The sequence below is a fragment of the Propithecus coquereli genome, unplaced genomic scaffold (genome assembly GCF_000956105.1).
Source record: "Propithecus coquereli isolate 6110/MARCELLA unplaced genomic scaffold, Pcoq_1.0 Scaffold189, whole genome shotgun sequence".
NCBI lineage: Eukaryota > Metazoa > Chordata > Mammalia > Primates > Indriidae > Propithecus > Propithecus coquereli.
This window is the reverse complement of record NW_012143745.1, coordinates 426,194-442,959: the sequence shown is the minus strand read 5'-3', so window position 1 is coordinate 442,959 and position 16,766 is coordinate 426,194. Positions and strand designations below refer to the sequence as shown.

General features: G+C 33.7%; 1 protein-coding gene across 1 annotated transcript in view; it reads left to right on the top strand.

The window, feature by feature from the left end:
* REV3L (REV3-like, polymerase (DNA directed), zeta, catalytic subunit) overlaps positions 1-16,766 on the top strand; it is a 178,973-nt gene that overhangs the window by 116,197 nt on the left and 46,010 nt on the right. The window contains exons 14-18 of the mRNA XM_012642842.1: positions 3,080-3,987; positions 5,811-5,890; positions 7,188-7,313; positions 11,624-11,816; positions 13,737-13,848. Of these exons, the coding sequence (XP_012498296.1) occupies positions 3,080-3,987; positions 5,811-5,890; positions 7,188-7,313; positions 11,624-11,816; positions 13,737-13,848 (1,419 nt within the window). The remainder of the gene's footprint in view (positions 1-3,079; positions 3,988-5,810; positions 5,891-7,187; positions 7,314-11,623; positions 11,817-13,736; positions 13,849-16,766) is intronic.

The following is a 16,766-nucleotide window of genomic DNA, read 5'->3' as shown; positions in this document are numbered from 1 at the left end:
TGAAGGTTATTTTTTAAGTTGTTTCTACTATAAACCTCTTTCTTTCCATGTGGTTTCAACATCTTGAGTCATATTGTTAGTATTGTTAGTTTTTAAAGTTATTAGGGGTGCAAATGGGCTTTGGTTTCCCTTATCTCCTTTCTTTTAAGAATCTTTTCAGAGAATTGATAGACAAACAGACACACACACACACACACACACACACACTCACACACACACACACACACACACACACACACACACGGCAAATAGTAAAACGGGAATCAGTACTGGTTTTATCAATCAGTAGTTGAGTAGTTTTGCCATACCACCTTCATCACCAAGTTAGGGTGTCTCTGATAAGAGCTAAATTGGAGAACATAGCTTAAACCAGGAGGTTTAAATGATGGTTCTTGTTCCTGCCCATGTGTCTGTGAACTTTTATACTTAACCAGTTGCAGAGAGAGGCAGTTCATTTCAACTGTCTGGTCAGAAGCAGAAGAGGATGACTGAGACTGCAAAGGCAATCCCTGCTTTAGTCTAAATCATGGAAAGAAGTATGAGTAGCCAACTAGAGCAGAAGCAACACTGCATATATACACTGACCTGGAGCAAAACACCATGTTCCTAACTCCAATGGGTGGGTGGGGGGCGGGTGGGAGATGCAATATGGATACATGTCATTTATCATTTGTTCAAACCTATAGAACATATCGAGCCAAGAGTGAACCCAGGTGTAAACTGTGGACTTTGAGTGATTATGATGTGTCAAGGAAGGTTCATCATTTGTAACACATGTACCACTCTGGTGAGGGATGGTGATAATGGCTATGCATGCGTGGGGGCACACATATGAGAAATCTGTGTACCCTCCTTTCAGTTTTCCTGTGAACCTACAACTGCTTTAAAAAAAATAAGTCTTTTATAAAAAATTAAAACCAAAAAAATCCCACAATGAATATCAGACTTTTACCCAACAGATTAGCAATAATTCCTGTAGGAGTCCATTTTAAGAAAGAAGTAAGAATATGAGATGATGGATATGTTAATTTGTTTCACTATAATAACCATTTTACTATATATATTTATATATAACTATATACACATATATATGTATCTCATAACATCATATTATATACCTTAAATATACATAATAAAATTTATTTTTTAAAAAGGGGGTGAGAAAAGGTGACCAGATATGTAGAGTAGAAATTCCCTCCTATAGTGACTTAAAGTGAAGGGCAGAAACACTTTCCCCTGCTTTCTAGCACACAGTTTTGTTTTGTTTTGCTTAGAACCCACATAGGACTCTTTCTCTTTATTTCACTGCTAGAATATTTACAGTCTGTTCCTTAGATATGAGTTTCCATTATTTTGGGAACTTTGACTTTATCAGTAGTTATTATGGTATATTTTTTTAATCAAACTTTTTTTCTACCTTAGCCTTATGTATTTTTTAAATTTTTAGTTAGCAAACTTATGTGCTAGTCATGAATTTGTGTTGTTACTGGTTGTTATTGTCCAACTTTGACACTTCTCCTGTAGCTAAAATAAAAGGACAATAATCATTTTTTAAAAACTATTTTTAAAATATGAAGCTATATATTCAATATAGAGAATTCAGGAAGTATAAAAGAAGAAATAAAAATCATACCATTTCTCTACCTGATAACAGCCTCTATAATATTTTGATGTGTTTTCTGTTTTCTTAGGTTTTTTTTTTTCAATGTTTAAATGTATAGTTTTTACTTTGTTTTGTTCTGTGAAGTGTGACCTTACTATAGTCACAGTATCGTTTCCAGATCACTCACTTAACATTATATGATATTATAAACATTTTTCAAATTTATGAAATTCTTGAAGCATTATTTTAATGGCTACATGATATTCTATCATGTGTATATTATTGGAAAGAAAAATTATATCCTGTTTTGTCACTAGATAAATTATGTAATTAGTACTTCTTCATAATGCATTTATTTTGGAGTTTTTCCTTATAGCTCTAGAAGTAGGATTACTAAAAAATTTAAGGCTTTTTATATATATTATGAATTTTTCCCAGTGAGTTGTAGCAGTTACCATGCTGCTGATAATGTGCAAGAAAGCTGAATTTACACACCTCACCAATTCATTATCGTTATTCTTGGCTTCTGTATCATTAGTATTAGAGGTGGGTATGATCACATGGTATATGTACTCATTTCCTACAACAGAAATAATTTTGTTTTTAATTTTTCACATAGCCAGGGAGTGGGTACAGGGAAGGTGCTGAATGCTGGTTACGGAGTTAATAGGAAGGGCCAAAATCTTCCCATATAAAGAGGACAAGGAACTGTGGTAAACCTGATGTTCCTCCTTCAGCTCCAAATCAGAAAACATGAATCCAGTTAATTGAGTTTTGATGACCAGGACATTTGGGGAATCATGCCTTAAGAGAAGTGATTGAAAAAACTATCTTCATATCCATAATAGAGTTATCATGAGAAATAAAAAGTAGACTTATTTTATGTTGCTACAATAGGCAGAAATAGTATGAATGGATTAGAGAAAGACAGGTTTCACTTAATATTTATAACTATTGTAAACTAAACCAGACTGTCTTTTAATTAGTGATTCCCCACATATACATACATTAGTAGCATTTAAGGTATGCATCCTGTGGACTCTACCAACTCCTAAGTTCTTATGTTAGTGTTAAACCCTGCCATGTAAAGGGAACAAAGAATTAGGGTAATTTACCTCAATTGTGTGTGATTTTTTAATGTTTGAGAGCACTTGGGGGTGGGGTACAAAGATTCATTTAAATTGACTGGCTTTGCTAAATTACTATAGATACTAAAGAATATAGGAAAAAGGAGTAGGTAAAATCCAGAGATATAGTAAATTGATGTAATAGTCATTTACCTGTTAAGAAAAGCGTATTGAGACTAAAGATAGAGGATACCTGCCTAAAACAGGGGGGGAGCACACTGTGGAGAGAAAGACATGGGCATTTTTAAGACTCCAAAGTGGACTTTAAAAATCTCTAGGATAGGGAATTAAATATTTTAGAAATTGCTCTCTGAGACAAAACAGTTGTACTAAAATATGTCGTTTATAGGGAGATTGGTGGACGGCTCCTCATGGTGGAAACTCGACTTCCAAATGATCTGGCTGAGTTTGAGGGAGACTTTTCCTTGGAAGGACTTCGTCTGTGGAAAACAGCATTCTCAGCAATGACTCAAAATCCAAGACCAGGCTCACCCCTTCGCAATGGCCAAGGAATTGTCAATAAAGGGTCAAGTAATAGCCATGAAATGGTCGAAGATAAAAAAATTGTGATTATGCCTTGCAAATGTGCCCCAAGTCGACAACTGGTTCAAGTGTGGCTTCAAGCCAAAGAAGAATATGAACGTTCCAAGAAACTGCCTAAAATTGAGCCAACTGGAGTAAAATCTGCTGAGAACTTTAGCTCTTCAGTTAACGCAGATGATAAATCTGTAATGCCTCCAAAAGTAGATGTAAGTCCACATACACTCCCCACTACAGCACATACCGAGGAAGATGTTGATAATTCTCAGATTATTTTACAAGTACCAACCACAGGATGCAGTCAAACTGCAAGTGAAAATCAGATACTACCACCAGGTGCCTCTGCAAGTGATCCTGAGAAAGATGAAGATGATGATGATAACTATTATGTTAGTTATAGTCCTCCTGGTTCTCCAGTAATTCCCCCTTGGCAACAAGCAACATCCCCAGATTCCAGAACATTAAATGGAGATGGTAGACCCTCATCACCAGTAGAGGATTTATGTTCTTTGGCTGTTGAGAATTTCTTAAAGCCAATAAAAAACAGTATACAGAAGAGCCCCTGCAGTGAGCCTCGGGAACGACTAGTGATATCTCCAATTAACGCTAGGGCAAGAACAGGGAAATGTGAATCATTTTGCCTTCATAGTACACCAATCATACAGAGAAAACTGGAAAGGCTTCCTGAAGTAACTGACCTTAGCCCTTTATCAACAGGTAAGTGTATAGATAATGGAAAGTTTTCATAATTGTTCTTCAAAGATAGAAATGAAGATAACATTAGACTGTGCAATGAAAAATCTGAGCTTTTAAGTGAAGTTGAGGCTCAGCAAATAAAAAGTTGTTATTGTGTCATGTCTTGGAAAGTCATCATATGGAAACATTTTCATCTTTCTCTGTGAAATCTACTTATTTTGCCTCCATCCTATCTTCCTGCCTTCTAGGAAAAGACAGGAGCCCTCTCGGAAGCCTTACCTTCTTCTCAACTTGATTTTTCCCATTAACTTTTACACATACCCAAGCCTCTCGCACCTTTAAAAATAGAAACAAAAACAAAAACCTCCCTTGACCTCAAATCTCCAGCCAAATTCTCTTTCTCCTCCCCTTCAAAGCCAAATTTCTTAAACGATTTCGCTAGTTTAACAACTACATTTAGTTGACTTCTACTCATTTCTTAGCCCACTCTAAACTGAATTCTCATTCCACTCATTCCACCATTATGGCTCTTGTATCGATTCCCAATAAACTTCTTGTAACTAAAGCCATTGGGTATTCTTCAGTCTTATCATATGCCCTCTGAGAAGCCATTTGACCACACCTTCCTTCTTGGAGCTTCTCCCCTTGGCTTTCCTCCTCTTTTTTTCTTCCAACTTGCTTTTCTTTGAGGCTCCTCTCACTATTCTCATTTATTATCTAAATGTTGGAGTTTATTAAGGCTTGGGCTTAAGCCGTTTTTATTTTTCCCTAAATGATCTAATTCCTACCAACAGGATTATTACAGATAACTCACAGATTTTAATTTCCAGTTCAGAACTTTATTTTAAGCTCCAGAGCACTATATCCAGCTGCCTATGCTGGATATACTTGAGTATTCTACTTGAATGCTCAGTGGTACTTCAAGACCAATGTTTTTAAAACCGACTCATGATCTCACTATACACATTGACCACCACCTCCCCAACACATTCATATACATATATACATTTCCACACATAGAGATCCATCTGTTCTTCTTTCAGTTTTTCTTATTTCAGTGAATAGTGCCTCCGTTTCTCAGTCAGTTACACAAGTCAGAAACATAGAATATATTTTTAACACGCACCTGATTCCCTCACTACCCACACTGGTTTCCAATCCATTACCAAGTCCTATCATTTGTTTATCTCCTAACCAACCCAAATCCTTCTACTTCATTCTACCTCTGCCACCACAGCCTTAAGCCAAGCTGTCATCATCTCTTGCCTGGGCTCCTGCACTAGTCGTCTTATCTACTGTTAGCAATTTCAGGTTTTTCGCACAGTAATCAAGGAAAAGCCTCACTCTGTTTCCAGTTAATTACTTACTCTATTCAGAATGCAGTTCAAAGAAGCCTTCCATAATCTCCATGACTAGATAAACATTCCCAATTATATTCCCCTTTGTTGTACTTACTCCAGTTATAATTTTGTTTTTCTGTGTTTTTGATGACTGTCTGATTTTCTCTCTAGATCCCATGAAAGTAGACACTATGTCTTTTCCTTCTCATCATAGATACTTGATAACTAAGTGAATAAATGAATTAAATAATACCCTAGGGTAATGACTAAGGTATAAAACTTGGTAATTAAAACCTAAGAGTATTTATTTTAAAATACAAAATTTAAAGGTTACTTTGATGGAGATTAGAGGCTTGAATTAGTTTCATTTTTAAGTTACGAAGTTTTGGAGGAATTCATAGGACAGTACTCACAAGTGGTACTTAAATATTTAGAACAATAAAAGTTTAAAAAAAAACCAGGTAATTTTGATATACATGTTAAATATGAAATTTTTTTCTACAGAACCAAAAACCCAGAAGTTGAGTAATAAGAAAGGAAGTAATACTGACTCTCTTAGAAGAGTACTCTTAACACAAGCAAAGGTAACTATACTAAACATTTTTAAAAATCAGTGGAAGATCCAGTCTTATTCTTAGATTTCAGTTACATAATTGATAATTTTGTCTCAATTTAAAAATTTTTATTACTGATTTTTTGCATCATTATTTACTTATCTTTGAGACAACAAGAAATTGCCTATTTTTTTTTTAGTTTTTTTTTGTTGTTGGGATCTAAAAGATTCTTATGTGTAAATACAAATATTACAGAGAAAGTGAATATGATAGCCAAAATGTGGATTATGAGGATACAAATACATTAACTGATTACTGGCAAAATCAGAACAATCCAATGACAGCAGAGCTCAAGTAAGTGATTTTTGATCCCACCAAAAATATATCCTTTTTCTTGGTTTATTACTTTTTTCTCAAATATAACCTTATTAATTTTTACTAAGTAGCAAAGGAGAGCATTATTTACTGCTGAAACTCTGAAAAGTCATATGTCTTTATTCAAATACCAAAAATATGACAATACTTAGAAGTAAATGGTTATGTGAAAAAAGTATGCATTTGACATGTATCCTTGGAAATACATGATGATAGAAATCACTTCCATATTGGCCACTTCTCATAAATATCATTAACTACATAAAATATATTTTAGTATTTCTATTTTGAGATTATACTTTTTAAAATTTCATTTATAAAACAATATTATTGAATTACAAGCTATATATATTAAAAACAAGTACTGTACCAGTGTGTTGTGAATGTAAGTCAACACTTTGGTGAAAACAGTTTATGGATTTAGAAATCAGAAAAGATATTTTTTAAGAAATGGAAAGATTCTGTTTTTTCTAAACTCGTGAATATTATTTACATTGTTTAATTCACCTTTCAGACACATGTTGTATTACAGTAAAATATAAATTCAGAATTTCAAATCTTTTACAAACTTTAGCCAAAGAAGTTGCAAATTATATAAATGATTGCCTGCTTTTCTTACTTCCAAGAAAGGTCAAGATAAACGTCCATGTGGTATAAGTGTCAACTCTCTCAAGACTATTATTTTCAGTATTTGGGGCTTGTAAACTCAGAGATCAACATATGGTTTGCTTATAGATTATATCAGATATTTCTGCATATGTCCAGTTCTGCTATCTTGAATTTCTAGCATGAAAAGAATGTTAATTAAACACTATTTCTCCTTGAACTTAAAGAGATGATACAAGTTTTATCATTTATTACTAAATACATAAAGCATATTTTCTAAGTGGAAATAAGTAATCAAAAGATTGGTCATTTATCTTTTTCTGGCTATGTGTGTTCTTTTTAATAGAATCAATTTGCAGCAGTAAATACCCCAAAGAAAGAAACTTCTCAGATTGATGGACCATCTTTAAACAATACTTATGGTTTCAAAGTCAGCATACAAAACTTACAGGAGGCAAAAGCTTTACATGAGGTAAAACTGCAACAGTAAGGACATATACCTGTGTTTGACTCTTACATTTTATTCTATAAAAATAAATAAATAAAAATTTTTTAATGAGGGAGGAATGCATAGAATTCTATCCTAATTAATCTTCATTTTGTTCTTATATTTCTTAACTATTTCATATATTTAATAGAAAACCTTTTAAAGCATCTATAAGTTGCTGAGACTACTTTGTGGTTTCACAAATCTTATAACTGAAATTCAGCTTATAAAAGGTAAAGTTAGAAAAGATGGGAAGTCTATATTTTGTTATTTGGTGATTGTTATATCAGGATGTTATATCATATCCCAGATGTGATATTTACTTGTATTTTCCCTTTGATTAACTCAGTGGATTAGAGCTTGTTACAGAAGATAGATTCATTCATTCACGTAATCTCTATATAACCCAGTCATCTTCACAGTGTAGATTCTATGCCAAAGAGTAGAACTCTGTCTTGCAGAAATGTACATCAGTCACAGTGTGGATTGGAAAGAATATGTGAATGGGTCACTATAAATTTATTTGTATACAGAAAAAAAATTCAGAGCACATATCTGACTGGCAATGAGGTGGAAATCAGAGTACATTTTTATTGTTCTATACCTGTGTTGTCATTATGGTAGCTACTAGCAACATGGCTACTGAGAACTTAAAATTTGGCTTATACAATTCAGGTCCTGAATTTTAAATGATACCTAATTTTAATTAACTGATACTTATTTATTGGAAAACTTTTAAGCATGTTTGAAACAACTTTAGGTACATAAAAGTATTTTTAACCGTAAATTTTATATCTAAACATAGATCAGTGTATTTCCATAGAAAATTTAGCATACACATTGAGATGTGCTATAAATGTAAGATACATACCCGATTTCAAAGACTTAGTGCAAAAAAGAATGTAAAGTATCTCAGGAATTTTTATATGATTTCATGTTGAAATATTACTGATATATATTGGATTAAATAAAAATGTTTTTCATCCAAACGCAGTGGCTCACACTTGTAATCCCAGCACTTTGGGAGGCTGAGGTGGGAGAATCACTTGAGGCCAGGAGTTCAAGACCAGCCTGGGCAACATAGCGGGACCTCTTCTCTACAAAAAAAAAAAAAAAAAATTTAAATATTAGCCAGGTATGAGTGGCACACGCTCGTAGTCCTGGCTACTCAGGAGGCTGAGGCAAGACGATCACTTGAGTCCAGGAGTTCGAGGTTGCAGTGAGCTATAATCACACCACTGTAATCCAGCCTGGCTGACAGAGCAAGACCGTGTCTCTTAAAAAAAAAGTTTTTAAATTCATTTAATCTGTTTTTGCTCTTTTTAATGTGGCTACTAGAAATTTTTAAATTACATGTGGCTTTCATTATATTAAAATATAAATATTAATATTAGTATCGGACAATGCTAGTTTATATAGTTGTTTTATGTCTTTGCCCTTAAAGCAGAGAATTAATAACCACTTTTAAGTTGTAATTTAATCTTTTAGTTTGTTTTTTTGTCCTCAATTCTGTCATAAACTATTTGAAGGATTGGATTAACCTAAACTGAAAGAAAAATTTTAATATTAATCTCATTTTTACCCTAAATTTGATCTGAGAATTATTTTTTTTAGAATTAGATTGGAACATAGTCTTACTCCCTCATTTACTCATTTGTTCATTTTTTTCATTTAACAGCATTCATTTAGTCCCTATTTTGTACCCGGAACTATACTAACCCTCAAAGCCCAGATAAATTAAGTGATAAACTCAGAAATACATGTCTTATGAAATGTATACCTGAAATCAGAAAATAAAAATATGTTGTCAGAAATATTTATTAAAGTAAATGTGATAGACCTTAGCAAAAAGACATCTTATATTTGATTATTCTCTTATTTGAAAAATGTAATTTTCTACATTTTCTGGGTAACCCCATTTCAGAATCACAGGCCCTCTTGAAATCAAATTCACTCAGGAGGTCTGGGTGTTGCTGACAGCTTTTTCTTCCTGACACAGGCTTTCCTCATCTCAAGGCACATAACAGCCTCCTGGTGGTCAAAACAGGGAATGAACACCAAAAAATCTGTATACCTCTCTCCTTTCTGTAGGATATTGTGCCTATAGCATTCTTACCCTCTATTTCCATTACCCTGGGATAATCTCTCTTATGCATGTCGATACTCAATGCACAAGAAAAGGGTTGTAATTTTTGCCCCCCTTTTCTTATCTCCCTCTTACTTAGTCACACTCACTACATCTCTCTCACCATCTCTTTATGTAGAGTAGTTTGCTTTAAAAAATACCCATAAGCACAGTAATGCATTTATATCAAGGAATAGAAAGGCAAAATTTGAGTGTGAAAATTTGGCTTTGTAAATAAATAAATCTCCAACACTCTTCTGACCTGAGATTGTCTTCACAGTCTTTCCATATGTTCATCCTTTTCTAATTAAACTGAATGTTATGTTAGGTTTGGGTTTGTGGGAGAAATTTTCCAGTTAAAATTTTTGCATTTACCAGATTTGTGCATGCTTGTTGTTAAAAATTAAGTCATAAAGAGTATGCATTTAAAAAGTAAAAGCTCTTTCCCTTAGCTCCTGATTTCATTTGGTTTGATATTTTTTAATATTAATATTTTTAAAATAGAAATAGCAATATGTATTTCTGAGCAAAGTGGTGGATTTGTATTTTTTTCATTTAAGTCTTATACAAACATAACTAATGTTCTTTATATTTTAAAAATTATTTAATAACAAAATTAATGATGAACACATACAGTATTGCATGTTCATGGAAAAATTCAGTCAGGACAAAAGATTTACAATGAAAAATAAGCTTCTCTGCCACCTCAGGCTAGAATTTTCCTTCTGCAAAGGCAATAAGTAGTTCTACTTTTTTTATGTCTCTTTGCAGAAATTTTTTATTCATGTACTTGCATTTCTTACATGTATAAAAGCATAATACACTCAGTGGTTCCATTTACCCCAATTTACCAAATTCTACTCCCATCACTAGTAAGAGCCTTGCATTTACATTTCTTCAACAGTTTGCATGCAAGATAAATACAAAATCCAAATTTTGTTAAATTTATGTGATCTGAATAAATACCAATATTGTAGCAGTAGTCTACTATTTTCCATTGCGAATATATGTATGTGGTAAAATGATAGGGCATAATTCCAGCTATAATCAGAAATTTAATCTATATTTTGTTCTTCTTAGAGTTTCTACCTACTTTGTCTTGATTTTAGGAAGAAAACTAAGGATTACAGTTAAGAAGAGTTTTTATTTTTTTATTTTTATTTTTTCCTGTATCACAAGATATCAAGTAAAGGAAGAGTTTTTATTAGTATAGGAAAATAAGTGTGAAAAGCAACTATTAATTTTTTTGCATTATTTGTCAAAGAGAAAGTGTATATGAGTAAAAATCTGTTGTGTAGTTGATACCGTAACAGGTTCCCCAGGAAAAACTATAATTAAAAACTACCTAGTGTATGCAAAAGTCGTAAGTTTAAGTAGCCGTCAAGTAGTAGTGAATTAATAAGTAGAAACTTTAAACTAAAAAAAAAAAAAAAAAAAACAAGCCTCTCTTTTTAGTTAAAACTACAGTTTAGTTAAACTGCATAAAGAGTAAAAAGTAGCCAGGCACAGTGGCTCATGCCTGTAATCCTAGCACTTCGGGAGGCTGAGGTAGGAGGATTGCTTGAGGCCAGGAGATGGGACCAGCCTGAGCAAGAGCAAGACCCCTGTCTCTACAAAAAAAAAAAAATTATCCGGGTGTGGTGACGCATGCCTGTAGTCCCAGCTGCTCGGGAGGCTGAGTCAAGAGGATTGCTTGAGCCTAGTAGTTCAAAGTTGCAGTGAGCTAATGATGATGCCACTGCACTCTAGTGTGGGTAACTGAGCGAAACCCTGTCTCAAAAAAAATAAATAAAAAAGAGTAAAAAGTGACAGACTTTGGTTTCAGTGTACAACCACTTAGACTCGTCATCCTGTTTCTCAAACCAGAATTGACAGAATTGAGAGGCACTGCATAAATTTTATTAAATAGACAAAAAGTTTTAAGTGTTGTTATTGAGAAATTAGAGCACAAGCAGATTTTCTGAAACAAAAACATGAATTGATTTAATCTAATCTTAGAAGTAAAAATCTTTAGTTTTAATCTGTGGAGTGTTAAATTGTGACTTTGTCATTTTAGGCCATATTTTCTGTAGTTTTACAGACATATTTCCTTAGAGGCTCAGTGAAACAAACTGCTTTGTGTGTGTCTTCAAAAAAATTTTTAAAGCGTAATTTTTGTTTCCATTTATAGATACAAAATCTTACCCTAATCAGTGTGGAGTTACATGCTCGAACTAGACGAGACTTAGAACCAGATCCTGAATTTGACCCAATCTGTGCTCTGTTCTACTGCATCTCATCTGACACTCCACTACCAGATACAGAAAAAACAGAACTCACAGGTGTAATAGTGATTGATAAAGACAAGACAGTTTCCAGTCAAGGTATTGTTCATTTTTATTAACGATATACTTGCCCACCCTAGGATGAACTTTTTGACAGGGAGAATTTCTGTGCTGGGGATCTAATCCAAAGAAGCTTAAGAATTCCTTTCTAAAATGTTTGCAAAGAGAGGGGTATAGCGGATTGTATATAACTGTGTCCTAGATTCATTATTCTTTCTTGAATTATTGTCAGAAGTCAGTAGCAGCCAGGTGTGGTGGCACACACCTTTAGTCCTAGCTACCCTGAGGCTGAGGCAAAAGGATCACAGTTGAGCCTGGGAGTTCAGGGCTATGGTTCACAATGATCATGCCTGTGAATAGCCACTACACTCTAGCCTGGATAACATAGTGAGACCCTGTCTCTATTTTTTTTTAAAAAGTCAGAAGCAATACAATATAAAGATCTTAATAAAAGTTCTAATTAGCATATATAGTTTGTTCTAAGTATTATTCTATAAACTGTTGTTAATAAGGAATCAAATGATTATCTCTAGATTGGATGTACAGTCTTCCTTATATATGCTTATGCAAGTATTTTGCTACTAATACAGGGTTTCTGTTTAGGAAGTTACTACTGTGACTAAGTTAATGGTTTATATGGTTTAAGATATGTTCTCACTTTGTTTATATCTCTTTCTAAATACATATACTTTTGGTTCAGAGGTTCTTCATACAGTATACTGGCATTTTATAAAACATCATGTCGTCTGCAGCTTTAAATGGTAGCCATTACAAGTGAATTCAGTCTGCCGAGGAGGAAGTCTTAACGCAGAATAAAACCATATAAGAATTTGCAGTTTAATAAGTGGTGTGCTTGGTTGAGCTGGCCCATACCACCAGCTCACAAAAACAATTATTGAATTTTCATGAATTTTTTTCAACTAGTCGATGTCACTTTGATAGTTTGAAATCAGCCAATAGCACTATTGGGCATCTACCCAAAAGAGCACAAAACATTCTATGATAAAGACATCTGCACCCAAATGTTTATGGCAGCACAACTCACTATTGCAAGGATGTGGAAACAACCCAAGTGCCCGTCAATCCATGAGTGAATTATTAAAATTTGGTATGTGTTTACAATAGAATATTACTGAATCATAAGAAACGACAGTGATCTAGCTCCTCTTATACTTTCCTGGATTAAACTTAAGCCCATTATCCAAAGTGAGGCACCACAAGAGCAGAAGAACGGGCTCCACTTGTACTCACTATCAAATTGGTACTAACTGATCAACACTAGGGTGATCACATGGCAGAAATACTCTCTACGGAATAGGGGGACAGGGGGGTAAATCCACAACTAAGGGACACGGGGAGCACTGTAGGGGGGAAGGGCATGCCTTTGACCCGCACTTGGGTGAGGCAAAGACATAAAGTGTAACCGTAATGTTTGTACCCTCACAATACCCTGGAATAAAAAAAAAAAAAAAACCAGCCATTGGGGGCGAGGGTCTTTATATCATGAAATAGGCAAGCAATGCAAATCAGGGCTTTTTTTTTTTTTTTGCTGGAGAAGTAATTGTTAAACATTTTTCAGCATAACATTGATTAAAAAATTCTCTACTAAGCAAAGCTCTTCCAATTAGGAAGAGTAAAGACAGAAACAAAGTAATAATTCTTCATGGGTGGTATGTTATCTAGGGAATTTTGTGAATGCAGACTTTTCAGGAGAATAACTGAAAATACGAAATTTGAATTTCCAGTTGTATATTAAACTAGAAAATCTTTTAAGAAATTTTTCAAGAAATTGAGTTAATTATGTTTTTACTTTGGGGGATGCTTTCTTAATTAGAAATATTTCAGTAGCACAGTTTCACTTAAAAGTAAGGGATGTTATTTCTATATTATATAGTATTATATTATTATATAATGTGCTGTTATATGAAGTAAACAATAAACGGTTTGTTTATTTTTTAGATATCAGATATCAGACCCCATTACTTATTAGATCTGGAATTACAGGACTAGAAGTTACCTATGCTGCTGATGAGAAGGCACTTTTCCAAGAAATTGCAAATATAATAAAGAGGTATCGTTTTGTATTTTCTAATTTTGCCAATTTTTGTTCAGAACGTCTTTTCATGCTGTTGCAGATAACAAAAGTGAAGGTAGGAAAGAAGAAGGGAATCCCTTCCTGTGTTCCTTGAAAGTAGAGTTATTCCTGGAAAGATTTTGTACTTATCTCCCACCACCATCACCATTTCCATCAGATAAGGGATAGAAAAGCAGGATATATTCTATTTTCAAGATTGAGGGGCCAGTGAAAGAGAAATATTTGCTTAGCTGCTGGCTTCCCAGTTGGATTTTAGGATGGTTTTTCCATGGTGCTGAAATAATGGGAAATTGTACTAAAGTTAAATCATATTATTCATTAAATAGGTTTCTACCTTGGGAGCCAGCCACCATTTCAGTACCTTTCTCTTTTTTTTATGCTGAGTTCTAAACAAGCCAGTATTTCCAAAAAGCTTTCAGATGCAATCTGTTCATAAATTTAGCACTATCTGGTACATAATCTTGCACACACAGTTGCTCAAAAATCTCTTTTGACCATTTGGTAGTTAGTCTTAAGGTTGATAGTAGATTCTTGTCAACATTACGGAAAGGATCTTTTTAAAACAAAAATATTTTAACTTAAAAATAAGTGGGTCATTTACATTTTTGCAAGAGTGTAACTCTTAGTAGCCATGGACTTTCTTATTAAATGCTCCACTTTCCAGGAATTTAAGTTTTCTTCCCATTGCTGGGTTTAGGTTTTTAAATACTTAAAGCAGTCTAAAAAATACTCTTTGGATCCTGATGTACAGATAAAAGCTATCCTTGAGCATGTTGTTAACCTCACTCATTTCTGTTCTGCCTATGTAGTTGAACTCTGTCCTGTAAAAACTGAACCAATATTCTGTATTAAAGATCAAGATGATATTCTACAGACTTACTGGATTGAATCCCAGATAAGTTAACACAAACTGTTTTGAAAATTAGAAAACCAGAACATGTGCTTTCTACAAAACAAAATTAAATGACAGAGCATCAAGAATGTTAATGCGACTGCTTACTACTCTATGGGGAAAAAAGAGGAAAGTATTTTTAGTATTTATAGAACTGTGACTGGATAGATTCCCATCCATTTGAGTCTTGTCATTGTCAGTCCTACCTAGTCTTCTCACAGCAGTTGTCATCAACATGTCAGATACTTTCAGTGCCCACACTTTTATTTCTACAAACAACTTAGCAAAAGGAGTATGAAGTTTCAGTCAGTACCGTTTTGTATACCAGCACATATGTGATAATGTCCCTGGGCTGTGTATACTTGTCTTCTCCTTTTTAGGTGTATTGAACAATAAGATTGCCTGCTGATTGAGAATTTTGCCAATCATTTGCAAGTATAGTAACTTTCTTAAATGTCTATAAAATAAAGCATCCTTAAGGAGAATGGGGTAAAGTAAATAAAACTATTAAAAAAGAAGAAAAACGCCTAAATATCAACATTTCAATTCTGTAGCATCCTTTATATATTGGTCCAAGCAACCCTCCAAGAAGGTTATTTCATTCTTTGAGGACCTATTTAACACAGGCTTTGCAGTCAGCCAGCACTGTATTTTTGTCTTGAGCAAGTTGTTTATGTTTCTAAGCTTTGCTTTCCTCATCTGTAAAATGGGTAGATAATGCCAATAAACCTCTTAGCCTGGTGCCTGGTATATAGTTAGCACTTAAATGTTAACTGCAGTGCTAGGTGCTAAATATAAATAAAATGCAACTTAAGAGTTTTATTGTCTTTATTTTTCTGTTCTTAATATGTACTTCCTCAGATTGCCAACACAAAAAGTAATGTAATGTTAAACAAGTAAAACCAAATCCATCATATTCTTGTCACAATCATTTTTCTCTTTCTGTATTTCTTTGGACTATTAATTTTACATTTTACCCAGTCCCCCTAACTTAAATATAAGCTGTGGTTCTTCCCTTTTCCTCTTCCCTACATCCTATTACATTTACATTACATCCTATCCATTTAACCTCAGAATTATTTTTCAAGATCATTCCTTCCCCTCCATGCCCATTGCTAGTACCCTAGTTAGAGTACCCTAATTGCTCATCTGTATAGATGCTGGTGGGTTATTTAAAATATTAATTGTGAAGTAGCTTTTTCTACCTAAGCAAATAAAACCATTTTCCTATTTCTGCTGCTTCCATCTTATCCACAGTTTACTTTTTCCTTACCACTAATCCCATCTACCCAACCTTGTTCTTTCTGTAACTTTGAGACACCTGATAGAATGAATAAAACTCCTTTGAAATTGAAGAACAAGTCATTAAGACCTCGTTATTGTCATGAAGTACTTTCACAGAAGAAAGATGGAATCCTTTGGCTTTTGAATTTGAAGAGTAAATGGCCTCCAGGTCAAAAAATAAATATATGTAATATATCTGAAAAATATTGAAACAACTATACAATTCTTCTAAAGAAACAAGATCTGTGAAATAAATCTGTTAAGAGAAGCACAGGATAACTTTTTGTTGTTTTTTTCAGCAGTCATTTCTGAGCAGTAGCAGTTTGTAAAAATAGACAACATTTTTATTGAGACGAAATTATTTTCAAAACATTATCAAAAAATGGGTATACTTAGTCAACTCAGTTGCCACAACAGAACAGATAGCTGACTAGAATAATAATTCTTGCTGTAACAAGATGTTGCATGAATGAGAAAGATTCAGATGAAGAAATTAGAAGAATTATCTTTGTAAAAGTTATAAAAGATCCTTTTGTAGTTCATAAGCATGATGATTGGGTTTTCACACTCATGTGTGAGATGTGCCTACCTCAGACCTTGCTATGACATTAGCATATTACCCATCTGACATTAAATGAATGAATGAATGAATGATGAAGTTGTAACAGGAGGGCTCTGTAATTATCTGGAATCCTCTTCATGTTGTAACTGTCTTTAG